The sequence below is a fragment of the Cebidichthys violaceus genome, unplaced genomic scaffold, assembly GCF_023349555.1.
Source record: "Cebidichthys violaceus isolate CVI_PGR_0920_01 unplaced genomic scaffold, fCebVio1.0.p SCAF_44, whole genome shotgun sequence".
Lineage (NCBI taxonomy): Eukaryota > Metazoa > Chordata > Actinopteri > Perciformes > Stichaeidae > Cebidichthys > Cebidichthys violaceus.
In genome coordinates, this window is record NW_027176639.1 from 2295258 (window position 1) to 2322087 (window position 26830).

At 40.3% G+C, this 26830-nt stretch overlaps 1 protein-coding gene across 1 annotated transcript; it reads left to right on the forward strand.

Moving 5' to 3' along the window:
* The first annotated feature begins 4321 nt into the window (after positions 1 to 4321).
* On the forward strand, positions 4322 to 26483 carry LOC137886443 (complement C3-like). Its single transcript, XM_068728891.1, has 43 exons — positions 4322 to 4414; positions 5975 to 6170; positions 6332 to 6494; positions 6714 to 6808; positions 7125 to 7213; positions 8567 to 8649; positions 8761 to 8848; positions 9052 to 9154; positions 9392 to 9512; positions 9769 to 9884; positions 10684 to 10830; positions 11121 to 11220; positions 11338 to 11432; positions 11555 to 11746; positions 11916 to 12071; positions 12387 to 12525; positions 16006 to 16074; positions 16523 to 16720; positions 16817 to 16937; positions 17052 to 17140; positions 17258 to 17397; positions 17788 to 18000; positions 18214 to 18277; positions 18372 to 18461; positions 18630 to 18836; positions 19141 to 19216; positions 19352 to 19511; positions 19625 to 19720; positions 20435 to 20585; positions 21204 to 21289; positions 21673 to 21750; positions 21850 to 22005; positions 22141 to 22203; positions 22367 to 22448; positions 22573 to 22621; positions 22763 to 22853; positions 23007 to 23096; positions 23183 to 23285; positions 23464 to 23553; positions 24771 to 24863; positions 24983 to 25066; positions 25853 to 25997; positions 26226 to 26483. The coding sequence occupies exons 1-43, from the start codon at positions 4338 to 4340 to the stop codon at positions 26365 to 26367; spliced, it is 4986 nt and encodes a 1661-aa protein (XP_068584992.1). The 5' UTR covers positions 4322 to 4337; the 3' UTR covers positions 26368 to 26483.
* Positions 26484 to 26830: the final 347 nt, after the last annotated feature.

Below are 26830 nucleotides of genomic sequence, written 5' to 3' on the forward strand. Positions count from 1 at the left end.
AAATATGCTTCTCCCATCCGCTGAGAGCTTTGAATACCAGGAGAAAGAGATCTTATCAATTCTTAACACTGACTGAAGGACAGCTAAAATGTTCAGGAGGGGCAATGATGTCACTGCCACAACTTAGTCGAGATAAGAACTGCTGATGTGTTGAAGACTAGCTGTTCTACATTTCTTGAAAAAAAAAACAAAAAAAAAACAGCACCACATTATTTTGTTGCCCCGTGTTTTTAAAACATTAGACACACATTTCAAAATAACTTAGTCCAATATAACAACTCCTGAGAGAATGAACTCGAAAATGACCACAAAGGTCAATCAACACTCCTCTAAGACACACAGGTGAGTCTATAACTGCACATGCCTCATGTTGACCAGAACTACAGAATAAATCCTGGAAAGAACCACAGAGGTAACTCATCAATATAATGATGCAGTCATTGCAGAAGAAGAAAGGGAAAGAAACTAGGCCTTCACTAAACTCAACGTAAATGTTCTTCCACGTCAACGTTACAGACACAGGTTGTTTTCTCACGTGTGTAAATAAATGGAGCTTGCTTCAATCAGACACCGAAAAGGCCAATTTCCTCGCTTTAAAAGAAACGGTCACAGGCGGATGCATGCGCGCACACGGCGGAATGCAGCAGGTCCTGCTACACCTGTTCAACCGGTGCCGTCTCAGCTCAGGTGAGCCTGCTGCTGTGACGTGACAGGTGAAACCACCGATAGGTAAACACACGAAGGAGCTCCTTCAAGCTCTCTGACTCATGGAGAATTGTTTCGGTTCAAGCTCGACCCGTAGGCTACGTGTTATGTTCTCTTGAAAGGATAGTCTGTATTTGATCAATTCCGCGCGGGTTACCTGTCTGTTATTGAGTGTCCAGGTGAGGTGACCGACGACGTGCCCTGACGTGACACTTGGTTCAAAGCAAGACGCTCTGGCGAACCGACACAACTCTTAATCCAGCCTGGGGTCGGTTTGTTCGCGGCATAGCTGAAACTATTCTCTCCCACGCTCACCTACCTGTCCATGTGGAGGTGTGGAGGTGAGCCCGGTCACGTGTCCTATCTTCGCCAATCAGAAACAGATCTCTCTCTCTCTCTCTCTCTCTCTCTCTCTCTCTCTCTCTCTCTCTCTCTCTCTCTCTCTGTTTTTTTTTTTTTTTTGCCATCATAAAATTTAATTTGTTCTTGTCTAACTTTGGATTTCCATTCTTTAAATCACAAACCACATACTTCAGTTGGCTACAGAGAGCTGGATTGACTGTGTTTGCCGTATCATCAATCACTCTTGATATCAATAAGGTTTAATAATTAGAGAGAAAGGGCCTTGTGGAGTATAGGAGGCTGTTGTTTGCTAGATGAGGACAATCTGCTTTCTGGAGTGGCCTACTTTCATTATGACTAATCAAACAAACTTTGTTCATGTCCAAATAGTAGAACTCCTGACGTGCAGAACAAAGACACGGTGTGTCTGCTCTAGGCGGGATCGGGGCTTATCAGAAGTTAAAAGAAAATAAGAACGAGTCATCCAGAATAAAAATTAAGCAAAGAGATAATGTCCATTTTTATACACAAGTCACACAGAGTTGCTTCTTTTTTTACTAGTATATCCTTTTGTAGCAGGTGTGGAATATTAGAATGTACTTCTCAAGCAGATGTACTTTACTGTTAAATGTGAGCTTTAAACCTTCTGAACCCTAGCCCTATTTTTAGACCTCTGCTCGAAAATTGCATACCCACACTAAAATAGTGTATTTCGTCTAACTACAAGGTGTATTGTAATAGTAAGCTTGTTTATGTGGGATTTTCTCGTCTGAATACCATTTTTTTTCTCTTCCAGGGCCTTACAGCGCGTATGATGGGTCGATTTGACCCAATGAACCTTCCATAGACGCGTCAGAGCCTCTTCTGTTGAGACAACCCAAAGTGACTTTGATTGACAGAATTGTTAGCCAATCACAATAAAAAAACTACCCGAGCGTCAAATTTCTAAAATCCGATTTGCTGAGACATATAACCCTCCCCCTTCAGCTAGCATGCACACAATGCCCCGGCACCTCTCCATTCAAACAAGAGGGCCGTCTACTGCGCTCATGGACAGTCAAAATTAGCGGATTAATACTTTTTTTGCTGCAGAACATCTCAAAGTAAGGAGCTGGTTTATGATGTGATCGATAATGCGGATTATGATGATGGCTTTGTTTTGTAAGTAACTCTGCGATGCGGTGGCTGCGACCGCCTGGTCGCTAGCGATCTCTTGAGCTAACGGTTGTGTTAGCATTGAATGAATTTTCTAAAAGTTATTGGCATAAATGTGGCGAGTGGGTCTGCCTAGGGGGCGCTATATGGATTTTGATATTTGGTATTATATGTAGCTTTATCTGAGTTGTTTGGAGTTTGTACTAACAGCTGAGATGACTTTGTAGCGCAGGAGATGCAGTTTGAGCAGCTATGCGACATCAGTATATTCGTTACTGATGAGTGCATTTGTTTGACATTATGAGTGAATTTTGGGATGAATGCGTGTTCACCCGCTGGTGGGGGCTCTCGGGTCCAGAAGGGTAAGAGATCTGAGATCAAACCTTCAATCGAAAATGAGAAATAAGCTTTGAAAGTGCAACAACAAAATGTAAAGCCTGAATTTTAGTCCATAAAATGTGTATCATGCAATGAATGTGATTGAAAATGCTGCCATAGTGTTACACAACAGTTAAGTGGAATAAAAGTAAAGATAAAATCTTTAAAATACTTGCAAAAAGAGTAAGGCTATACTGGACTTGCATTGTGTTTGAAGAAATAGTTTGACACTTTGGGACACAGGCTTACTGTTATTTGTTTTATTTTTGAGGATTAGGTGAGAAGATCGATACTACATTACGTTACATTACATTACATTACAGTCATTTAGCAGACGCTTTAATCCAAAGCGACTTGCAATAAGTGTATTCATCATCGGTATTCAAGAGAACTACTAGTCACCAGAAGTCATAAGTACATTTCCTTTTCTAAACAAGCATCTAAGAGCATGAAGCAAAGCATAACTCAGAGCCAAAGTACAGTGCAGAAACAAACAAAAACAGTAAGTGCAATAAGTAACACGAATACAATAAGTGCTACTATATTTGTGTCTGTTAAATATGAAGCTACAGCCTGTTAGGTTAGCTTAGCTTAGCAATGACTGGAAACATGAGGAAACAGCTAGCCTGGCTCTGTGTAAAGGTAACAAAACTAATCTTTCAGCACCTCTGAAGCTCACTATAACATGTTATATTTTGTTTGTTTAGTCAGTCAATAAAAACGGAAGCAAAAACGTCACAATGTAGTTTTATGGAGGGTTATATGTAATGTGTAATTGTCTGATTCGTAAATTTTCTGAAAAATCGATTCAGAAACTGTAAATGTAAATAAGAAAAAACGTTTTATTTTATTTTAAGCGATAGCTCCTTAAAAACGTACATATACAAATATTATATTTTTGTGTGTTTACTGTATTTGTAACCTAAAGTAAAATTTAAATTTTCACATATTTTGCCTATAGGAAGGAGTCATAACATTATTTATATAAATAAATTATAAATAACAATATTTCAGAATAATTGGGGCAACCTGGTTACTTGGGACCATAAACAGCATTTTCCCCCTTGTTAGCATTCGGGCAAGAAATTAAAAAAACAATCTGAAAAATATTTCCATATAATCATCAAACAATGGGATAAAATCCTTTTAAATCCAGTCATTCTGCGGATATTCGAAACGTTTGTATACATTTGCAACATCCATTCACATCATTGAGTCTGTGTGAATACTCAAAAAATCAACTTCAATAACTCAACGTATTTATTATTTTGATCATTATTTCGTCACAGAGAAAAGTCCCTGCTGTTGAAACTCCAAAAAACCCTGCCAGATACTTTTCTCAGAAATTACTCAACATGACTCTCACCTGAGTAGTTGTCTGTGTGCATGTTCAATATGTTTTTTGTTTATCTTTTTGTAATATGCTGATTTATCAGGTCCAGAACAAGATTTAGAAGGAACTCAAAATGTCCCGAACAAGAAAACTAACTGTTCATTCAGCTGTATGCCTAGAAGTTAGTCAAATACATAAACCCTGATTGATTTTCTACTGTTTATCTTTGTCTTCACAGCAAAGTTTATCCTAGTTCAACAGTTTCTCAACTGCTGCTGGGAAATAATGTTAATGATAATCTGTGTTTGTGTACATGCGTGCAGCAACACTTGGCGAGGTGCAGGAGGAGGGTCGAGGGAGGATAAAAGGAGGGTGCAGTACAGTGACAGTCTCCATTGACCGCAGATCAGGATCAGTCAGGAGGATGAGTAGGACTCTGCTGTGGCTGGTGGCCTCTGTGGCCTTGGCCTCCCTGACTTCTCTGGCTGATGGAGCTCCATTGTAAGTAGACCTGCCTTTCCTTTACACACTGCCCCTGGGCTTGAATTTCACCAAAAACAGAGCTAAAATATGCAGTTTGTTTGTTTGTTCTTCTTCCTGATATTCACATTATTTTTGGTTGAACTTTAATGAGAGCATTAACGATATCTGCATTTAAATTGAATTTAAAAAATGTATAAATATTGGTTTGACTTGTGTCTTAAATAATGAGAAGCTATGGTCCAGTTTGCCGTTTGTGTCACAAGGTAATGTGGACTTTCAAATGAGGCCAGTTAGTTGGCCCTAAATTTGGTTCAGAGTTTGCACAACGACGCCTAAAGCCAGACAGGGCAAGAGTCTAGAGCCATGATGAAATGTTCTGTTGGTCCAGTCCTGGATCTTCATCAAAGTAATCAATAGATTACTCATTGTGGGTGAAGTCCATGCAGTCATGAGCCTCATCTGGACAAATAGGTTTGTTTATCTTGATGATTTGGGTGAAATAAAATTTTAACTCACAGCCTCTAAGACAGTGGTTCTCAACCTGAGGCTTTGGAACCATGATAAATCTGAGAAGTCACACGATGAAAAACATTTCTGTTTCACAAAACCATGTTTATTTTTTCTGACTTTTTTCTTGTGAAATACTGAAAACGTTTCCTTCGTCAAGTACACACAAATCTCACACAAAATGGACACTCATGCTCTCAGTAAGGCCGATACCTGTGATGAGGGGTTACAAGTCAGGGGTCGTACATAAGAAAGGTTGGGAACCACTTCTCTGAAACATCCACTCTTAAAATCTTTAGACAAATAAATAAACCTGTAACGGTGACAACCTTCCATAATTATCTCCACCAGACTTAAGAGAGGAGGAGATCATGCGTTCGGTCCTGTGTGCATGCGTGATTGTATCTGTTTGTCTGTCCACCAAATCTCTTACACACTGGACCCATCAGCCTTTTATGTTCTGTGCTCATTTATGACTGTATGTTTTAGGACCTCTCATAGTTACCATGATCCACAATCTTTGAAAAAAATATTTTCTTGACCGTTTCATACCGTCATTGACGGCTGACACCTCACTTAACCGGCCACAAGGGGCTCAAGTGATCAGTGACTGCTTCAGAAGCAAACGGCATTTCCACAAATCAGCTAGGCCCAAAACAGGTCTCACTTTTGCAGGTCACATTTTGGCTTTTGTCGTGGCTTGAAAACTGATGTCCAATAAAGTTAGGCACTACACAAGATGAATAAGTCCCCCCCTTTTAAAAAAAAAAAAAAAAAAAATCTCTGACACCATCGTGACTATGAGGGAGCCTAGAAGGACAACTGAGTGAGATTCAACTCTTCTTTGTTTGGGAGGGGAGAGGGAGACACACCAGGTGGAGATCTGCACTCTACTGAATGCATTTTTCTAGTTTTGTGTGTGTGTGTGTGTGTGTGTGTGTGTGTGAGAGTGTGTGTGTGTGTGTGTTTTATGGTGCCTGAAATGCATAAAATTAAGGGGTTTTCTACACACTGACTACAGAATATTATTATTATTACTCCATAAATTCCTCTCTCCCTGCTGCTCTGCAGGAAGGTGATGTCTGCCCCCAACTTGTTGCGTGTAGGTACAGCAGAAAGCATCTTTGTGGAGTGTCAAGACTGCACTGGAGCACCCATCAATGTCGTAATCAACGTGATGAACCATCCAACCAAAAGCAAAATTCTGGCAACCACATCTGTGACACTTAATGCTGCAAATGACTTCCAGCAGCTTGGACACATAACGGTAAATTAAATACCGCCACTGTATATGTAATTATCTGTTACTTGGCTTCATTTTCTAGCGTGGCCACAAATAATCCACAAATGATTCCAAAAATGTACATGATTTAGACCTCCTTAGCCTGCTACTGATGCACTACTGGTGTCTCTTCATACTGGTTTCAGATCCCTGCTGGAGACTTCAGTAAGGATGCCAGCATGAAGCAGTATGTGTACCTGCAAGCTCAGTTTCCTGACCGAGTGCTGGAGAAAGTGGTCTTAGTGTCCTTTCAGTCCGGGTACATCTTCATACAGACTGATAAGACCCTCTACACCCCCAACAGCAAAGGTGAGTTCAAATCTGCATCAGTACTGAAAAACACACCCACAGTACTTCTGTGAGAATGTCTTTAAGTGTCTTTTTTCCAAATTCCAAAAAATGGAAATTACTGTGAAGTTAAAAGAACCCTTCTTTTCAGAATGTTTTTAAACAGTCACATGACCCAAAAATAGAATCACCGTCCTTCAACCCTCAGCAGCAAAATGAACCTCTTTCTCTCTCTGTCAGTTCATTACAGGATGTTTGCAGTGACGCCTCGTATGGAGCCAGTAGAGAGGGATGATGCAAGCCAAGCTGATCCTTCTATTTCCATCGAGTTTGTGGTATTGTGATTAATCTATAATAAGCACAGAATTGAAAGTGATATCATATAATAAACTGTAACTGGGGGCAAAAATAAATGCATGTTTCCCTCTAGTGGTAGATTTATGCATTAAAGACAGCCTTTTCCTTCATTTGGAGACATTTTTAGAAATAGCTGAAAAAAGTGTCACTAGCATACTATAGGCAAATAGACGTTGACGAGGATGGCGTATTGTAGACAAAAGACATACTTAAAATGTGGCATGGATTTACTGAATTCATTTGTAACTTACCACGGCTCTCTGTTCATGGTTATTGCAAATTGTTCATTTTTAGACCCCAGAAGGCATCATTTTACCACTTGATTCAGTCTCTTTGAAATCAGGGATCCACTCTGGAGATTTCCAACTTGGTGAAATTGTCAGGTTAGTCGTTTATCTGATTTAAATTACATTTTCCATATTGCATTTTTAGACATTTTCTTGTTTAAGTGATGTATTTACACTTTGGATACACATGGATGGCAGGTAAATTCATCTCAAAAAGTCAAATAATTTAGGATTATGCAAAGTAGCTTACATTTTAACATGCTTATGCTGCGTTGTTTACAATTAATGACCATGTTGCTGATTTAGTGTTTGGACAGCAACTAAATATAAATATGTAAGTCAAACAGTGTGTAAAGTGTGAAGACACACTGAATACTGAGACTTTTCATTTGAACCAATTAAGGCCATCTGATGAAGTAACGAATACTAGTTAAGCACATCTGAATAGCAAAAAGACATGAACTGGAGAAAAGAGTTTTGTGAATGTAACTCCATCTGCTAATGTTATAAGAGCCTGGCTGTGATAGTAATATATCTTCAACTCGGTTGGTAAGTAATTTCTGAAACCCCTGAGTCGTTACTACACTTTATCTCACTGCTCGTCTTCACTAAGCAAGATCTAGATACTTTGGACCCAACCTGAATCTGTAATATAGAATTGAAAAATATGAATTTGATAAACCAACATTTTTGTATATAAAATGTATTACATGATGTAATTAAATGAGACAGCAGGCAAACAGCTAAGATAAACTAGACCTGCTAAAAGATCAACTAGCTTAGCTAGCAGAGTAGCAGCAGCTGCCAGCTTTGCTTTTGAGAAGAAAATCTAGTGTTACTCTGGAAATCAGGGTGTAGTAACTTTGAATGTAATAAAGCAAGAGTTTGACATTTTGGGAAAGAGTTCATGTGCTTTTTGGCAGAGGGTTACTTAGATGAGAAGATTGTTACCACTGTTAGAAATAAAAGTGGGGATCATTTTATTTAACTCTCCAACGAAAGCTTAAACTATTCCTTTAAACTGTAGATCAATTTGTCTTTTAAGACCTAAATATTAATTGTTAATGGACGGAAATACATTAAATCCCTGTAAAATAAAACTTAGCACTGTACAAAGGCATAAAATACAAGTGCACCATTTCTATCTAATGCAAAGTCAACCTGAAAACTTAAAACCTTTTCTTATAAACATCAGTGTTGTAGGAAAGTAATATAAATGTCAAGTTCTGTGCAGCAGCTCTGTTGTGTAGGCCTACATGTCAATTTGTGTAGGATATAAATACATGTATGTATATACGTATAACTTCATGCAATCCGAAGTCTGTTGTTACTTTCAGTCTCTAAATGATTATTTTAAGTCTGTGTGTGTGTGTGTGTGTGTGTGTGTGTGTGTGTGTGTGTGTGTGTGTGTGTGTGTGTGTGTGTGTGTGTGTGTGTGTGTGTGTGTAGTCCAGGACTGTGGAAGGTGGTGACAAAGTTCAACAGCAACCCGCAGCAGAGCTATTCTGCAGAGTTCGAGGTCAAAGAATACGGTGAGTCCTTCATTACCTGCACTTCTATTTAAAACCTTTATAAATTTAAAACATTCACTCATTTTCTTTTACCTGATTGGACACACAAATTTTTTTTCTTCCATTTTGCAGTGCTGCCCAGTTTTGAGGTCAAACTGACACCTATGAGTTCCTTCTTCTACGTGGACAGTGAGGAGCTCATCATCAACATCAAAGCTGTGTATGTGAAGGTTTTTGTTTTGTGGTTTGAGAGATCAGGTTTGATTGGTAGATTGATTGCAGGAGGAAAAATAAAGGGTGTTGTCCAGAGGTTGTGTTTGGGGCTGTTGCTTTTTTTTAAAGTCTCATTTGTGTTTGTTTGTTCTTGATTTTTCTGTTTTGCTTCATTGTGGGCTTTAACATGTCCCTGTCTTGTGGCTTTAGGTATCTGTTTGGTGAACAGGTGGATGGGACCGCCTATGTGGTATTTGGGGTTATGCAAGACGGTGAAAAGAAAAGCTTCCCAAGTTCTCTTCAGAGAGTGCAGGTGAGCACTTTTTTTTACACTTTTGCTGTATTTTTATGTTTTGCAAGACTCTAAAACATGACAAATGTCTAAAATGTCCTGTTATTCATACATCTGCAGTTATTTCAGCTGAATTGTTAAATTTCTGCCTACATACGTATATTATTTATTTAGGATGTTCAGACTTAAACCAGGCCTTTCATTGACTGTACCACTGTACTGTATTTGAAGATGCATTTTTAAATTGTGTCACATTAGGTCGAGAGAGGTAATGGAGTGGTCACACTGAAGAAAGAGCACATCACAAAGACTTACCCAAATATCCATGAACTGGTGGGGACTTCTATATTTGTGGCTGTCAGTGTGCTGACGGAGAGCGGTAAGACAGAGAGACTGTGTGTATGTGCCTTTTCAGTGTGTTTGATCAAAGTAACTACCAGCTAACTACCACCATTATTAGAGTCTGAAAATCCCCAACCAAGAACGAGAGGAGAATAGAAAATAAAGATATCAAGATAACATTTTTTTGTATCAGTTAATCAAGATGAAAATCAGGAGATGTAAAATAAATAAAATGAAATACTCTTGTAATCAGTTTTTGTGTGAATGTGTTTGTGTTTCTGATCAACACACAGGTAGTGAAATGGTGGAGGCAGAGTTGAGAAGCATCCAGATTGTCACATCACCTTACACCATCCACTTCAAGAAAACACCCAAATATTTCAAACCAGGAATGTCCTTCGATGTTTCGGTAAAGTACTTATTTACATTTACATGAATTGACAGCATATGTATGGCTAATGGCATGGCACTTTTGGGCAACATACACATTTTTTTCTCAGACAGAGGGGGATTATAAGAGGACGATTTAATCTAAGAAAAGAAAATTGTGTTCGTACTACTAGGAAGAGCATGTGTATTTTAATAAGTGGGGTGAATTTATTGAATGGTTCCGATGAAGAAATTGAGCAAAGTGCAGATATATAAATGAGTTCAAGAATTGTTTTCAAAGGTACAGGGACGAGGAAGGGGCCTTGTCTCTGTCGGGACTTTGACACTCGTTATTGTTTTTCACATCAACATATAATATGTATTTATTCGTAATTAACTGTATATGTTTACTGTTATTTTATTGGTTTCTTTTTGTTTTATTTTGTAATTATTTGTTACATGTTTAATAAATTAATTTGATCAAATGGCTATATTGTTACTTAAATAAAAAGAAACATTACAGACAGCATTACACTACTGAAAGCACAGATGGCAGTATATCGTAAATGTGGAAGTGACATGCTGCTTCATGCTCGCTTCATAACTGTTATTGTTTAGATCAATATTTGGTTGTGTACTTTCATTATGATGTTAAGGCAGATTTTGATAAACAGAACAAAGCAATTTGTCTATCGACCCATTGGGTCACCATGAACTAAGTCATGATACTTAGAACTACAAACTAATCTAATAACATGAGTTTGACATTAAAAAGATGTGTTTCAATGAGGTAGTTAGTCGATTCCTGATTGTTTAGCTGTTTGTGTTTCTAATGGCAGGTTGAAGTTGTGAATCCTGACGGCAGTCCAGCACAAGGCTTGAGAGTGGTGGTGGATCCAGGCGAGGTGCAGGGTTCGACCGCAGCCAATGGCATCGCAAAGCTTACCATCAATACAGTGGCAAGGGACCCGAGCTTGAAAATAATTGTAAGTCTCTGAAATCTTTTACCCTCTTTGAATTTCCGCTTTCGTTGGCAAACATTTTTGACATTCACTTCAAGAGGTGAAATCAAGCAGAGCAGCTCCATGTTATTGTTCATTCGCACATTTACTGTACAGTATGTCAATAGTGAACTTCTTCAGTCAGTGTAATGTCTGTTTGTCATTCTATTAAGCAGCCATGATAAGTTGAGATAGGATAGACTTGGGACACTTCAAGTATTCTTTATTCAACTGTGTGTGTATGCTTACCTGTGTGTGTGTGTCTTTAATTGCAGGCAAGGACCAATGATCCTGCTATTAGCCCTGAAAGACAAGCAACAGCCTCCATGGTAGCTTTACCATATACAACACCGAGCAATACCTACATCCACATAGGTGAGGGACATCCTGAAATAACATCAAATGTTTAAAAAAAAAGGAGATAGCAGTGGAAAAGTGTGCGCCATGCACTACATGTTTTGGGTGTTTTATCACAACACGTCACATTTGCAGGTGTGGATACAGCGGAGCTGGAATTAGGAGACAACCTAAAAGTCAACCTCAACCTCTACCGGCAGGAAAGGGATGACACTGACATCACATTCCTGGTGAGAGATGTTTACACCAGTGCATGTGTGCACATATATTACTCTTTTGGTGGCATCCCACGCTGTGTGTAAAATATACATGCATGTCTGATAAGTGCTGTTGTTCAAATCTGCGTCCCTAGATCTTGAGCAGAGGTCAGCTGGTGAACAATGGCCGTTACAGGACAAAAGGTCAAGTTCTGATTTCCCTGATAGTTCCTGTTACCAAAGAAATGCTGCCATCATTCCGCATCATAGCCTACTACCATACAAACAGCAATGAAGTGGTATCAGACTCTGTTTGGGTGGATGTCAAGGACTCCTGCATGGGCTCGGTGAGACACGCAACGTTGATGTAGTAGAGTTTAAGTGGGCAAACAAAACACCCACACACAAGCTGATAAAGTTATTTGTAAATTTCTCAGACATATTTTTTATATATGAAACTGCTTAAAAAGATACAGAACTGCCTGTCTCATTCACTGACCTGCCCTTCACATTCAGCTGAAGCTTGAATCGGCAACAGTCAAAAATTCCTATGAGCCGCGCAAGATGTTTGTTCTGAAGGTCACAGGAGATCCAGACTCCACAGTGGGACTGGTGGCAGTTGACAAAGGCGTCTACGTCCTAAACAACAAGCACCGTCTCACCCAGAAAAAGGCAAATTCTTTATTTCATATTTTTCTCAGAAAATATTTGAAAGGGGTTTCATTTAAAAAGCTATGTATAAAAGAAAATGACCCACATGTTAAATTTCACGTTTGTTAGCTTTTGTTTTCAAATATCTGGCGTAAATTTGTCCTGCAGCAAAATACATTGCATGAGTTCATGTGTACATATGAGATCTGTCATGTGAGTTTATAGATTTGTTTGTTTAACTTGCATATTGTAACGCTATGTCTTGTTTGTTTGTATTTGTGTGTGTGTGTGTGTGTGTGTGTGTGTGTGTGTGTGATTGATCTCTGTCCTGCTCAGGTGTGGGACATTGTAGAGAAGTACGACACAGGCTGCACACCAGGTGGAGGGAAGGACGTTATGGGTGTGTTTTACGATGCTGGGCTGATGTTTGAGTCCAACGCGGCTTCTGGGGTTTCTGGGACACCCTACAGACGAGGTGACACTACTTGTTCTTCCCACAATGCAAGTTGCTGACGCTATTTCCTGTTTCCTGTTTTGAGTTTTACCGCCAAGTTACAGCTACGTCCTGTGACCGGCTCTCTGAAACGCTGTCAAAAACTGACATTTTCATCAGGTTTCTAAGCCTCATCTTATGCTACACTTTTAGATCCTTGTATCTAGATGTTTTACCAGGACCAAAGATCTCAGTCATCACGTGCTCAAATTTAAAGGTTTTACAGCTACAAGTCTAGGCTTAGTGCAGTGAGGCTTGTCTTTAGCTCTTAGCTTCTAGCGCTGGGTGCTAACCTGTCGTTTACGTAACAAAGGCTGCAGACTGGTCCAAGTTGAGCTACGATCTGCAAACTGTAGCATAATTCCTGCAGTGGGTCCACTTGTTGGACTTGTGTCACTATCACATCTACCATGGCTCCATTCACCTCCCCATCCAGCTGTGTCAGCTGCGTCCGCCTGGCTGATAAGATTGCAGAGATGGAAATGATAATCTCCACGCTCTACCAAATCCAAGAAGCCGAGAACTTAATGGATACCATCACCTTCTGTCCAGCACAAACCAACACAACCTGTGCCCGAGTGCCTGATACCACTGCTCCCCGTCCCGCTGCAGTGACCACTGGGACTGCCGCGCCGCCAGAGTCCGGTGTGACTGCTCGCTGTCCGGCTGCTGATGCTCCTCCTTCAGTCACCGTCAATGGGGATTCCTGGATACATCTCGGGGCTAAGCCTAAAGCATTGGTCAGCTCTACTCCACACCATCAGGAGCCGTGGTCCCTGATCGGTGGTCGCAGCAGGAGAGGGAGGTGCTCCCCTCACGCACCCCCCTGCTATAACCTCCAACTGGAGAACAAATATGATCTTCTAGACCAGCATGACGTCGCAAAGGTAACTGACATCCTGGAAAAGTTTCCCAGCATCTTGGCCAAATACCCACTTGCCCAGGACGTGGTCGTGCATGTGGGATGCAATGACATTTCCAACCAGTCCTCTGAATTACTGAAACAGGATTTCAGCGTTCTCCTGGACTCCCTTGCGGGTCTTTATCAGTGGACCCATCCCCCCACACAACCGCGGCGTGGGTCGGTTCAGCCACTTGCTGACTCTACATACGTGGCTGAAGTCAACCTGCGCAGCCTGAAACGTGGCTTTTATTGATAATTTGAATCTTTTCTGGAAACGTGCGGCCTTTTTCCGCCCGATGGCGTCCACCCAACTGGCTTGGGGTCACGCACTCTATCTGACAATATTTTCTACTCCATCTTAACTTCACCATCGCATTGACTAACCCACATCTCATTTCCTCACCTGGTAGCCTGTCAACACAAGCACTCCCCTCCCTCCTCTACAAGCAACACTGGCTCCTCCTGGCGGGTCTCCTACTACTCTCTCCCTAGTCTCCACCGTAACTTCCACTCCACGATCCATGAACATTCCCGTCAGAATCACAGAGTGGTGCTCGTGCCCTACTTATGGTCGGGTTCGCCATGTTGCACGAGTGATCCGTCCTATTGCACAAACTCCCAAAGCTTCCTGTGCTGATGAAGAAACAGTGTATTACCCCATTAAAATGTGTCTGATTAATGCACGCTCTGTAGCAAACAAGGCTCACAAGTCATAATTTGGCTTTTTTATTTCTGACTGAAACCTGGCAACGGAATATGGAATGCATCCATTTAAATGAACTATGCCCTGTGGATTGTTCTTATATTGGGACTCTGCATTTGACAGGCCAAGGTGGAGGTCTCACCGTGGTCTGGAAGAATCAGTTTTCCTGCCAGCTGGGGAGCACAGAACATTATTCTACTTTTGAACTACAGCTGACTAAAGTGGGTCGGCTGTTTTAATTTACCGACCTCCGGGTCCAGCGGGTCAGTTTTTTTCAGAGTTCACAGACTTTCTGACCTCTATTATCAAGCTAGATAAAGTGCTTATGGTTGGTGATTTTTAATCTGCATATCAATGATTGAAATCATTGAAATTTCACACAACATGTTTCTGGCGCCACTCACAGGGGTGGTCACACAAAGTGGCACCTCTTAAGGAAAGGACCAGGGCTGCCTATAACACTTCTCCATGGATGACAGACGCTGTCTGCAGCTTGAGATGGAAGTGTCGTAGGACAGAGCGGCTATGGAAAGCCACTGGGTTCGAAGTGCATCGCATTTATCTCAAAGACCTCAATTAATGCTGTAGTAAAGGAAGCTAGAACTGCTTATTTTGCCAACTTAATTTGTTCTTCAAAGAGAAATCCCAAGAATTTGTTTGACACAATTAATACAATTGTTTCACCATCTGTCTCTACATTACAATGCTGTTCTGTTAACGATTGTAACAAGTTCCTTACCTATTTTATTGATATGGTAATAGCTATTAGGTCCGGTATTCAGCCTGGGATTTGTTCATCCACCTGTTGCTCCTCTTATTCACCTACTGTTTTGGACTCTTTCCAGCCTATCAGCCTTCAAGACCTGATGGACTTAATCATGAAAACTAAGCCATCATCTTGCCCCCTGGATGTTATACCATCCTCTCTATTTCAGAAAGTTCTGCCAATTATTGGCCCTGCTGTAACCTCTATCGTTAATTCCTCATTGTCTACAGGAAGTGTCCCCTCCTATTTTAAGCTTGCCACTATCCAGCCGATATTAAAGAAACTTAGATCCGGCATTGCCCATGAACTTCCAGTCTGGGTTCTGTAAAAAACACTCTGCTGAAACCGCTCTCCTGAGGGTTTCAAATGATATTCTCATGTCTTCTGATGCAGGTGACTGCTCTGTTTTGGTAGTTCTCGACCTCAGTTCTGCGTTCGACACTGTAGACCATAACATCTTGATTAAGAGGCTACGTGATTGGGTAGACATATCTGGCATAGCATTAGACTGGTTTACATCTTACCTCGCTGACAGAAGTTGTAATGTCTCTGTGGGTGATTTTGTTTCTGTTACCTCTCCACTGTCTTGTGGTGTACCGCAGGGCTCGGTTCTGGGGCCTCTGTTATTTCCCCTATGTTTGTTGCCTTTGGAACAGATTATAAAAAGTCATAATGTTGCCTATCATTTATATGCTGATGATATTCAACTCCATTTTTCATTCAAACCCAGGGAGGTTTTCACAGTAACTAGGCTCCTCGACTGTGTAAATGCTATTGGAGACTGGACGGCAGGAAACTGCTTACAACTTAACGGCTCTAAGATGGAGGTTCTGGTTATTGCACTAGATGAAGTTGTCCCTACGATCAAGCAGAGTATTCGTCCACTCTCCTCTGCTGCTACAATGTTTTAACATTTCAACAAATGGATGTGCAATTGTAGATACAATTTTCTCACAGCCTCACCCTGTCCACGTTTCCAACCAGATTAATGACCTCACTGTGCTTTAAAGAGTTTCACATCAATTATACAAAGCACAAATCAAGTTTAGTTCCAACCTTTTAAAGTTAAAAACTTGTCTGTGTTTCCAGAATTGAAATGTCTGGCCCCCAACAGGAGGAAACGAGCCACTACTATCATGGACGTCACAACCAGCTTACGTAAGAACCACAGCTCTAAACTACCCAGTAAACACATCATCAGTCATCTTCAGGCACTCTTCAGTGTCGTTGGACAGCTTGTCCCATTGACTTTCACTGTTCTCGTCTTTGCCATACTATGTATTCATAGACGGATAAAAGTGAGGTGAAACTGTTTTCACTTCATTCTTTCTTGAGTTAATATGTCAATCTATTTCTTCATGCTCTTACTCTTCCAAACTGAAGGGAGAAGGAGATGTCTTGTCTTGTCAGTTTTCCCCCTCCCTGTTCCATTTAGTTCTTTGTTTATTTGATTTTCCTTATTCAAATCAAGGGTCTAATGTAAGAGGGCATGCAAATTAAAGAAGCGCAATTTCTATTTCTAATTTGCCTTTCCAGTTCACAATTCTTCTTGGTGGTCTGTATCTTCTCACCTCTGTCTTTGCTCCACAACCCTCTTTCTTCCCAGTGAGTCAATATAAAGACCAGCTGCAGCGGGACTGTTGTTTAGATGGCATGAGGGAAACCCTTCTCAACTACACATGTGAGAGGCGCAGCGAGTACATCAGTGATGGTGGCGCTTGTGTCACGGCCTTCCTGCACTGCTGCGTGGAGATGGAGGCCCAGCGAGCTGACAGGAAGGAGGATAGCCTGCTACTTGCTCGCAGTAAGAGACGGGGACAGGGGATGTTGTGAAGCTCTGAGTGGTTACTATTCATGTTCATACTGAATGAAAATAGTAACATTTTTAATGACACTTTAGGTGAGGTGGATGACAACAGTTACATGGACAGCAATGAAATAGTTTCTCGCACCAAGTTCCCTGAAAGTTGGCTGTGGTCAGACATCAAACTGCCTGCTTGTCCTCCACAAACACCTAACTGGTGAGTCAACTGAAATATGCGCACACAAAATATACTGATAACTTCACTCTGACACTACTAGGATTTAAAGCTACCCTTTACCTCTCAAAGTGTTAACCCTTTTCTTTATTTCAGTGTCACCACATCATTGAGGAAAAATGTTCCTTTGCAAGACTCAATCACAACCTGGCAGTTCACTGGCATCAGTCTGTCAAAAACTCACGGTGAGGATTCAGTGACTAAAATCTGTAAACCTCTCCCATCCTTTACACCTCTCTCTCGCTCTCCCTTTTTTTCCTCATTCATCTCTTTTTTTGTTTTGTTTTTATCTCATCTTAAAGGAATCTGTGTTGGCAGTCCGTTAGAGGTAATTGTCTGGAAGGAATTCTTCGTTGATCTTAAGCTGCCGTACTCTGCTGTCCGTGGAGAGCAGGTGGAAGTTAAGGCAATCCTCCACAACTACAGCGACGATCCTGCCACCGTAAGTCTGTGTTCCTTTGCTCTGGTGTTTCATGCCGGAGCCAATTAGACCAAGATATTGTTCTCTAAGTGATTTCAAACAAAAGTTCAAAAACAACAGTAAATATTGGACTAACATACAACGAGTGGCACAAAAAGGAAATAGAACAAATTAACTCTAGTCTTTGATGAATGGTGGTTGGTCCTCAGAACTGGGACAGTGTACCTTTCCATTCTCAAGTTCAAATTGATCCCAAAGGAAACAATATAAAGCATTACATTTCTACAAATTTGGGATGCATCATTGGTAGGTGACCTAAAATAAAGCTGATGACTATGATCCCTATTATCCGCTCAATGGGGGTCTTCATCTTTTGACAGTTACACTCTTCACTCTCTTTCTGCTTTCAAGGTGCGTGTGGATCTCATTGAGGAGGAGCATGTGTGCAGTGCAGCCTCTAAACGTGGGAAGTATCGTCAGGAGGTCACAATTGGGCCCCGTACTACACGCTCTGTGCCATTCGTTATTATTCCCATGAAAAAAGGACAATACGGCATTGAGGTCAAAGCAGCTGTTAAAGATTCGTCGCTCCATGATGGAATCAGGAAGATGCTGCTGGTGGTGGTAAGAGAAACAGCGATCTCCCGTGTTAAAGTCAGCATAGGGAAACACACATCATTAGGGGCTTAACCTTGATGCATATGTGTACTGTATCAGTCTTCTCAAAATGAAGAGAACATTTTTACAAGCAAGCCATATTGTATTTTGTTACACACCAGCAGACTATGAAAATATAGTTGTGAGTTGTAATGTTTGTCCTAACTGTTGTTTTTCCAGCCAGAAGGTGTACTGGTTACATCTCCTCAGATTATAATTATAGACCCCTCTACTAAAGGTGTAGGTGAGTTTACCCATAAATAGCTACATTCATTTGGTAATGTGTTTTTATCACTTGAGAATTGATCCCCCAACCTGCCCACTGTTTATCCCTTCAGCTGGTAAACAAGAAGAAACTCTCATCAGTGGAATTCCTAAGAAAGATGTGGTTCAAGACACACCTACTAGCATACAGATCTCTGTGACAGGTGAGATGTTATGTCATATTTGGACACGCTATGTGACATAGTGCCTGTAAAATGAACTGTTGTAAATCGGCATTGTTCTTATTGAGAACTGACCACCTTCTTTGGATGTTTTTTCGTGTTGATTTGTAACATTCAGTTTTCTTTCCGTTTGTGTGTGTGTGAATGCAGGGAGAGAACAAGTTTCTGCACTGGTGGAGAACGCCATTAGCGGAAAGTCTCTGGGTAGTCTGATCAAACAACCCTCAGGCTGTGGAGAGCAGAACATGATCGCCATGACTCTACCTGTCATTGCAGCAACTTATTTGGACAAAACCAACCAGTGGGAAACTGTGGGCTTTGAGAAACGTAATGAAGCCCTCCAACACATCAGGACTGGTAGGTATTGGCACAGATACCAGGAAGCTTACTGATGCCCCTCTGTGTGGGATTTTGAAGTTCCTGAAGTTGCAGAAGTGGTATCTAAAAGAAAAACAGTATGGCAGACATGTATGTTACCACTGCCCCACAGACCCAAGCAGAGACACTAAGTATTAGTGGTCTGGATGCAACACATAGACTATACAAGTTTGACTACCAACAAAAATGTATGCCAGCAGAATCATTTAAAAGATGCAATTATAACAGGAGAAAAATATAACAGGGCTCTTCAAACTGGTTGTGTGTTCTTGTTTGTGTCCAGGCTACCAGAACGAGCTTGCTTACCGTAAAAACGATGGGTCTTTTGCTGTGTTTCCCACTCACAAAAGTAGCTCCTGGTGAGGCTTTCAAATATCCAAGAACTCATACATACACATGTTTCCACATCCTCCTTAACCTAAATTATGACTATGTGGCGATGGTGTATTTCATGTGCAAATAAAGGAAACCAAACCTCTTCTCTCCTTTCTAAGGCTGACAGCCTATGTTGCCAAGGTGTTTGCCATGGCCAACAGTCTGGTGGCAGTGCAAGAAAAAGACATCTGTGAAGCTATTAAGTATCTGATTCTCAACGCGCAGCAACCTGACGGCTTGTTTAGAGAAAATGGAAACATTATTCACGGAGAGATGATTGTACGTGAACTGATTTAATTATCATTATTAACAAAATAACAGGATGTAAATAATTCCACGTCACTGGCTAAAACCTTATATAAATCAACACGTTTGTGTCCGTACATGTGTAGGGTGATGTTCTTGGCGCAGATACAGATGCCTCCATGACGGCTTTCTGCCTCATTGCCATGCAGGAGTCACGCACACTATGCGCTGCCACTGTTAATGTGAGTACGATACAACCTTTTTTTCTTTTCCCTCCACCGCTTTTATTTCTTAATTTTCAGATTCTACACAAGTGATGGACGACACAACTGTCGTCCAACTGCTTAGCTTAGCTATATTTGTAACGTAAAGCTGTCTTCAGTAATATTTGCTGGCGTTTGCTGGAGTTCACCAAAAGCAATAAACAGCTGCACAGAGTGGCTTAAGTTACCAAAAACATCTTCAGTCGAGAAATACTATTATTTCTTAGATAATGAGAATAATGTTTCTGTAGGTAGTGTTACACGGACATGCTGACTATTGTGACACAATGTTTAATCCATTCCTTATATCTTTGCCCTTGTGTTTTTAGTTTTTAGAATGGCTACGAAATACAGTTTGAATACTGCTTCAGCAGGTGGAACGACCTGTCGGGTCTAGTTACAGTTACTAAACCAAAATAGCAATTGCTCCTCGAGGGGAGGGGTTTATCGAATGGTCAATTGTGCTAAAATGACTCTTTCGAAGCATGTGACACATTCATTTGTTGCCAAACCTTGGTTTGGCATTTCCATGGAGCATTTTGCCACACTCGAATAGTAACTCAGTCTTAGCTAATTTCCCAGGATCAAATGTTACAACATTCCTGAACAGAATGGGATATTTAAAATGGATGAATGACTGTTATCCGACTGTTCTATCCTCATTCTTCTTTCTCCTTCCTTTTTTTCGTCCAGAGTCTGCCAGGCAGTATAGACAAAGCAGTGGTCTATCTGGAAAAGCGTCTGCCCAGCCTCACCAACCCATATGCTGTTACCATGACTTCATACGCCCTGGCAAATGAAGACAAACTGAACCAGGAGATCCTCTACAAGTTTGTTTCCCCAGGTGTCGTCACACAGCTATATTCTTAAATTAATTTTCAGAAACAGATTCCATGTTGTAGTCTTTAGATATTACACATCTACTAATAGTTTCTATAATAACTTTATTTGAGCCCGACCAAACAATGGTATGTTGGGCGATATTATTAGGTAAAAAAATATGTTTGAAGTGATTTAGAAACAGTTTCTCATTTACACAGATAATCCACCAGATTTGACAACATTATTTTGCAGCTATATAGTGTCTTGCTCAGTACATATTTTTGGAACAATTTTTAAGATTTATTTTTTTAAGAAAAACAATTTAAAAAAACAAAACAAATTTAAGGGATTTTTGATCAGAAATGCTTATTTGTGTTAAGTGTTGAAACCAAATTTCATATTTTTTTAATCTTTGTAATATCAATAATCTGTAGTGTTAACAATCTGTTCTCAGTCGGGCTCATATGTAGAAAGATTAGTTAAAAATGTTTAAATTGAGGACATTTTACTTTCTTCTTTTGTATTTTATTTCTATAACATCAAATATTCTAAGACGAGGGATTGTGGAATTATGAGTGAATTAAACTTTGTTCCAGGTACAGCATTGTAATACAAAGCTATTTGTGTGCGTCTTCCTCAGACTTATCCCACTGGCCAACACCTAAGGGACATGTTTACAGTCTGGAGGCCACAGCTTATGCTCTTCTTGCTCTGGTCAAGGCCAAGGTGAGCATGTCCCACTTGTTTGGGTTTCACCACAATGTCATGCTACAGAAAATACAACTCGGTCATCATGCATGTTGCCTCACTAAAAGGGTGGAGGGTTTGGAAACAAAAGTCAATGAAATGTGTGTCTCACTAATGCAAATGCCTTGAAATGATGGTTTCAAGTTTCAAGTAGCTGCTGTTTGGTTGTGCCATATTAGGAAAAACTAATTTAGAAGCTCTATGGTAGACTTTGAAACTTTGGAAACTGGCAGGTTACAATCTAAAATACCACTACCAGAATCAGGACATCTCTCTATTTTAAATTCATTATTTTGTTTAATCTATATGCAACTACAGAGCACAGGACATGTCAACCATTTACTTTGCTTTTGTTGATAAAGGCCTTTGAAGAAGCCAGACCTGTTGTGAGATGGTTCAACAAGCAGCAGTGGGTGGGCGGAGGCTATGGATCAACTCAGGTAAGTCTGACCTCTCTCTGCATCTTGATACCTCCATCCTATGTTTACTTTATTATTGTTTTTTTCTAAGTCTTGTTTTCTCACTCTTTTTCTCTCTAGGCTACCATAATAGTGTACCAGGCAATAGCAGAGTACTGGACCAGTGCTAAGGAGCCAGAGTACGATCTGAATGTGGACATCCAGTTCACGGGCAGGTCAAGGCCTGACAAGTTCAACTTCAACAGGGACAACCAGTACACCACCAGAACTTCTAAAGTGAGAAGACACACACACACACACACACACACACACACACTCTCTGTGGCTCATTAATATCCCCACTCCTGTTGTTTCCTGTAGGTGTATTCTGCTGATCCCTGACTGTGTGTGTGCATATTTAAATTCCCACAGATCAATGATATACACCAGAATATGACAGTGACTGCCACCGGCTCAGGAGACGCAACGTTGACCGTAAGCACGATACGTTTCCAGATTCTGAGTTTTATCATCTGTTTTGTCCTTTTTGAATCTCAGATGAGACCAAATACAATTTTAACCTTGTGTGAACTTTATTTTTTAGACACATTGCTATTAGTTAATCACATTTTGCGACGCACTTTTATCTATGTGACAGATGGTGTCGCTGTATTACGCTCATCCTAAAGAAAAGGAGAGTGACTGTCAGAAGTTTGACATGTCAGTGCAGCTCATCCCAGGTAATGTGGTGCGCTCCCTCTCTTTCTGTTTATTTGTTGTCTTTTAATCAGTGTGTTTCTGCCAAGTTCCTTACCTTTATGAGAAACGAATAAACAAAATACTCAATTACTTTAACTCCTGCAGAGAAAATGGATGAGGATGAGAAGATATACAAGCTGAAAATAGAGGTTTTGTGAGTACAATAAAGATGTCATACTGACCAGTGTTACAGTAACATGGCTATATATAGAACATTTTCTAACATAATTAACATCATTCTTTCTCTCATCTCCTTTATGCTGTGTTTTAATTATTGTGCCTATTCTTTGTGTAGGTATAAGGACAAGGACAGCGATGCATCCATGTCAATCTTGGATATTGGTTTGCTAACTGGCTTCACTGTTAACACAAAGGACCTAGACCTAGTAAGAACTGACCGATACATGTGTACCCACAGACAGTTCAGTCAAGTTGTGTTTATTAGGAGACACAAGTTGTTTTTTATGGTTTATAAAGTTGTGTGTGTGTGTGTGTGTGTGTGTGTGTGTGTGTGTGTGTGTGTGTGCACGTGTGTGTAGTTGTCTGAAGGACGTGCTCGCACCATTGCGAAATATGGGATGAACACAGTCCTGTCAGAAAGAGGCTCACTCATCATCTACCTGGAGAAGGTAAGACATCCCTGTTTCCTGCGTTTATAACTTTACTCTCTGCCTTGTTCTTTGTGTGTTTATCTCCATCTTACCTTTGTCCACAGGTTTCTCACACACGACCCGAGGAGATCTCTTTCAGGGTCCATCAGAAGCTGAAAGTGGGCGTCCTTCAACCAGCTGCTGTGTCTGTTTATGAATACTATGACCGTGAGTCTCAGAGTCACTTAGAAACACATGATGCTTCCATGTACTTTGCTGCCAATAGATGTCAGAGTAGACTGCGGATGAGCTGTCGATATTACATTTTCAAAGTATTTATTGACATTTTCTGATGTAATGCATCTGCCACAAACTCCTTTTCAAATATCTTTCTTCTCCATTGCAGAAACACGTTGTGTGAAATTCTACCATCCAGAGAGGAAAGCTGGAGAGTTAATGCGGCTCTGTAGAAATGATGAATGCACATGTGCTGAAGGTAAACAGGATGATGTCAAACTACACACACACACACACACACAGACACACACACACAGACACACACACACACACACACACACACACACACACACACACACACACACACACACACAGACACACACACACACACACTCACTCACTCACTCACTCACTCACTCACTCACTCACTCACTCACTCACTCACTCACAGCATGTTGCATGTTGGGCGCATTGGCTCCCAAAATGGGCCCGGTGGGTGCGACTGGACTGAGCTGCATTCTTAAACATTCAACCTGGGTTTTTCATCGGATAGTGCTAGAATTACGAAATTATATATTTTTTTGCTGATATAGAAAAATAACTGACAAACTCAAGAGGGGAAGTATTTTTGACTAAAATGTAATGACTTTTCATCGCTAAAACTAAACAAAAACATTTGGAGTTGTCGTTGACTAAAACTATGAAGGGTGAAAATGCTTAAAATGTGATTACAACAAATAAGCTTTTCCATCTAAAGACTAAGACTGATGCTACATTCACATGCAATCAGGCAGACAGTAGACGACAAACCAGATATCATTTTACTGGACAAGAACAGGACAGTAAAATCAGGTGAGGCCAGCAGAGAACACCGTCAACGGTAATAGCAGACAGCATTGCCGTCCAAAGATAAGATTTTAACTTTTTGACATCATTTTGCGACATTATTTACAATCAGATGTTGTGTAGCTCCCTCACGGAAGGACAAAGTTATGGAAGTTTCCAATAGAATATTAAGAGGAGGCTGCATTTTATAGTCACATGCAATATAAGGATAATTACATAAAACAGTAGAGATGAAATAGTTTTATTTAATAAATCTTATTCCATCACCATAGCAACATATTCCGTATGACTGTTGGTTGGTTTGTCCAGTGCCGTCCAGAAGGCGTCCGTCTGCTTCTACGGTCTGCTTGATTCCATGTGAATGCTGAATAAGACTAAATATAAAGCACCTTCCAAAATGAACACTGGTTTACAGTAAATCACCAGATTGTAACATAATGATCAGAACTTTTTGTCAGAGGCAACACGCACCTGCAGGATCCTGTCGGATCAGAGCATCAGTCTAGCTAAAGAATTACTTAAATTGGGATTTAGATAGAGCTTCACTCACCCATCAACTCTCACATCCACATGGGTTTATGTTATAAGGTCATCAGTTGTGTTTTTACTTTGTGCATTGTGTATTTCCAGAGAACTGCAGTATGCAAAAGAAGGACAAAGTCAGCAATGATCAGCGCACAGCTAAGGTCTGTGAGACTGAATTGAACAATAAAATAGATTTTGGTAAGTGAGCACGACTGCATTTATAAAGCACTTTTATACAAAGAATGTACGTTGGTGTGAGTAAGAGACTAGCAAGTATAAGCAACTCCGCTAACAATCTTCAACTTGTCTGTCCTAAGCATACAAAGTGGAACTGCAGGAGTATAAAGACGGTTTGTCCACTGATATTTACACAGTGCGAGTACTGCAAGTCATCAAAGAAGGTGGGTATTTATCATTTTGGGACATGTGCATATTTGCTTTTTGTCAGAGAGTTAGATGAGAAGACTGGTACCACTCACATGTTAGTAGTAGCCAGCCACATTAGCTCGCATTGCCAGGTAACAAGCGGACACTCCAGGAAGTTACTGGTTGGTTCTAGCCAAGAAATATTCCAGTACGGTCTGGCTACATCTAGCGGTAAGGTTGCAGATTGCAACCAACCGAAACTTTTCCTGTGTCAAGCGTGTAGTGGAACTATGGTGGCCAACGCGAATGGCTCCATCTGTGGAGTGTTTGGTTTGTCCATTCTGGGCTACTGTAGAAACATGGCAGTGCTTTCTTAGTTTCAGGTGGTTTTACCCTGAAGAAAATATAGTAATTAATGCCAATAGATCCCCCTAATTGCTTCACACTGGCCATTGAAAAAGGTGAGTTGTATTTTACCAATTCATTTTTTGTATTGATTAAACCAAGTATATTAGAGGTGCTAATAGGTTGATTTTGTTACCTTAATACAGAGCCAGGCTAACAGTTTCCAGTCTTTATGCTAAGCTAAGTTAGCCGGCTGTCGTCTGCACATTTGCTGTACAGTCATGAGAGTGGTATCAATAGAGGTATCAATCTAACTCTCTGCAAGAAATCAAATAAGCGTATGCCCAACTATTTCGTGAAGCATGATTCCACTGTGGCACTGTGAATATGTGACAATACATCAGTAATGCGTTGTACTGCACCTTTTAGCTTTTTTATCCTTACCCTTTGTATGTTCTCTTATGTTTTAATTACAGGAAGCAAGGATGTGGGTCCTCTGAATAAAGTGCGCACATTGCTCAGTTATCCACACTGCAGGGATCCGTTGGATCTGAGAACAGGCAACAAGTACCTTATCATGGGCGCATCTACTGATATTTACAGAGATGACCAAGAACAATCGTAAGCTTGTTGTTTGTGTGAAAGTGTGTAGTGTGTGTATTTAAATGTTTTTACTGCTTTCTATTACTGAATCAAGTTAGCCTTTCTTGTTCTCTTGTTTATGATGTTATTGACAGAGTAAATTAACGTAAAGAAGCAGGTAGTAGGCTTTTTCATGTTATGATTCAGCGTATTACAGATAGCTGTTCACATGAATAACCAATGCATTTTTCATTTTGCTCTCCTCAGGCATCAGTATGTACTCGGAGAGAGAACCTGGATTGAGTATTGGCCCACAGACGCAGAGTGTCAAACTGAGGAACACAGACGTACCTGTTTGGGCATGGCGGAGATGATCGAGCAGTACAGAGTCTTTGGATGTAAGGAGTAGTGAAACCAAACAAAATAAATTTTTATTTTTGAATTGTTTTTACTTTGGATTTTATCCTTTCTGTAAAACGTTCCCTACAATATTGCACCGTATTGATTAAAACCGAATGATGTCAATTATTCTCTGTGTCTTCTTTACAGATTAAAGTAATTACTGTTATGTTGGTTATGGTTAATGTATAGTAAAAAGTTCAACTTGAACTAGAAGTTTAATAAAGTTTGATTGTGTTAAGCGAGCTCAGTGGATGATGCATAAAGAGTGAAACAATAAAGAACAGCATCAAGGGAGTGAGTGAAGAATTAAATAGATAAATAAGTTAAAAATAGATATAAATAACAGATGTATAATAAATAAATTGACAATAAAACACAATTGAAAGAGTTACAAAGGTGGATAAAAGCATGCACAATATATTAAATCCACACGTAAGGGAAAATATAAATAAGTATATAAAAGGAATCCC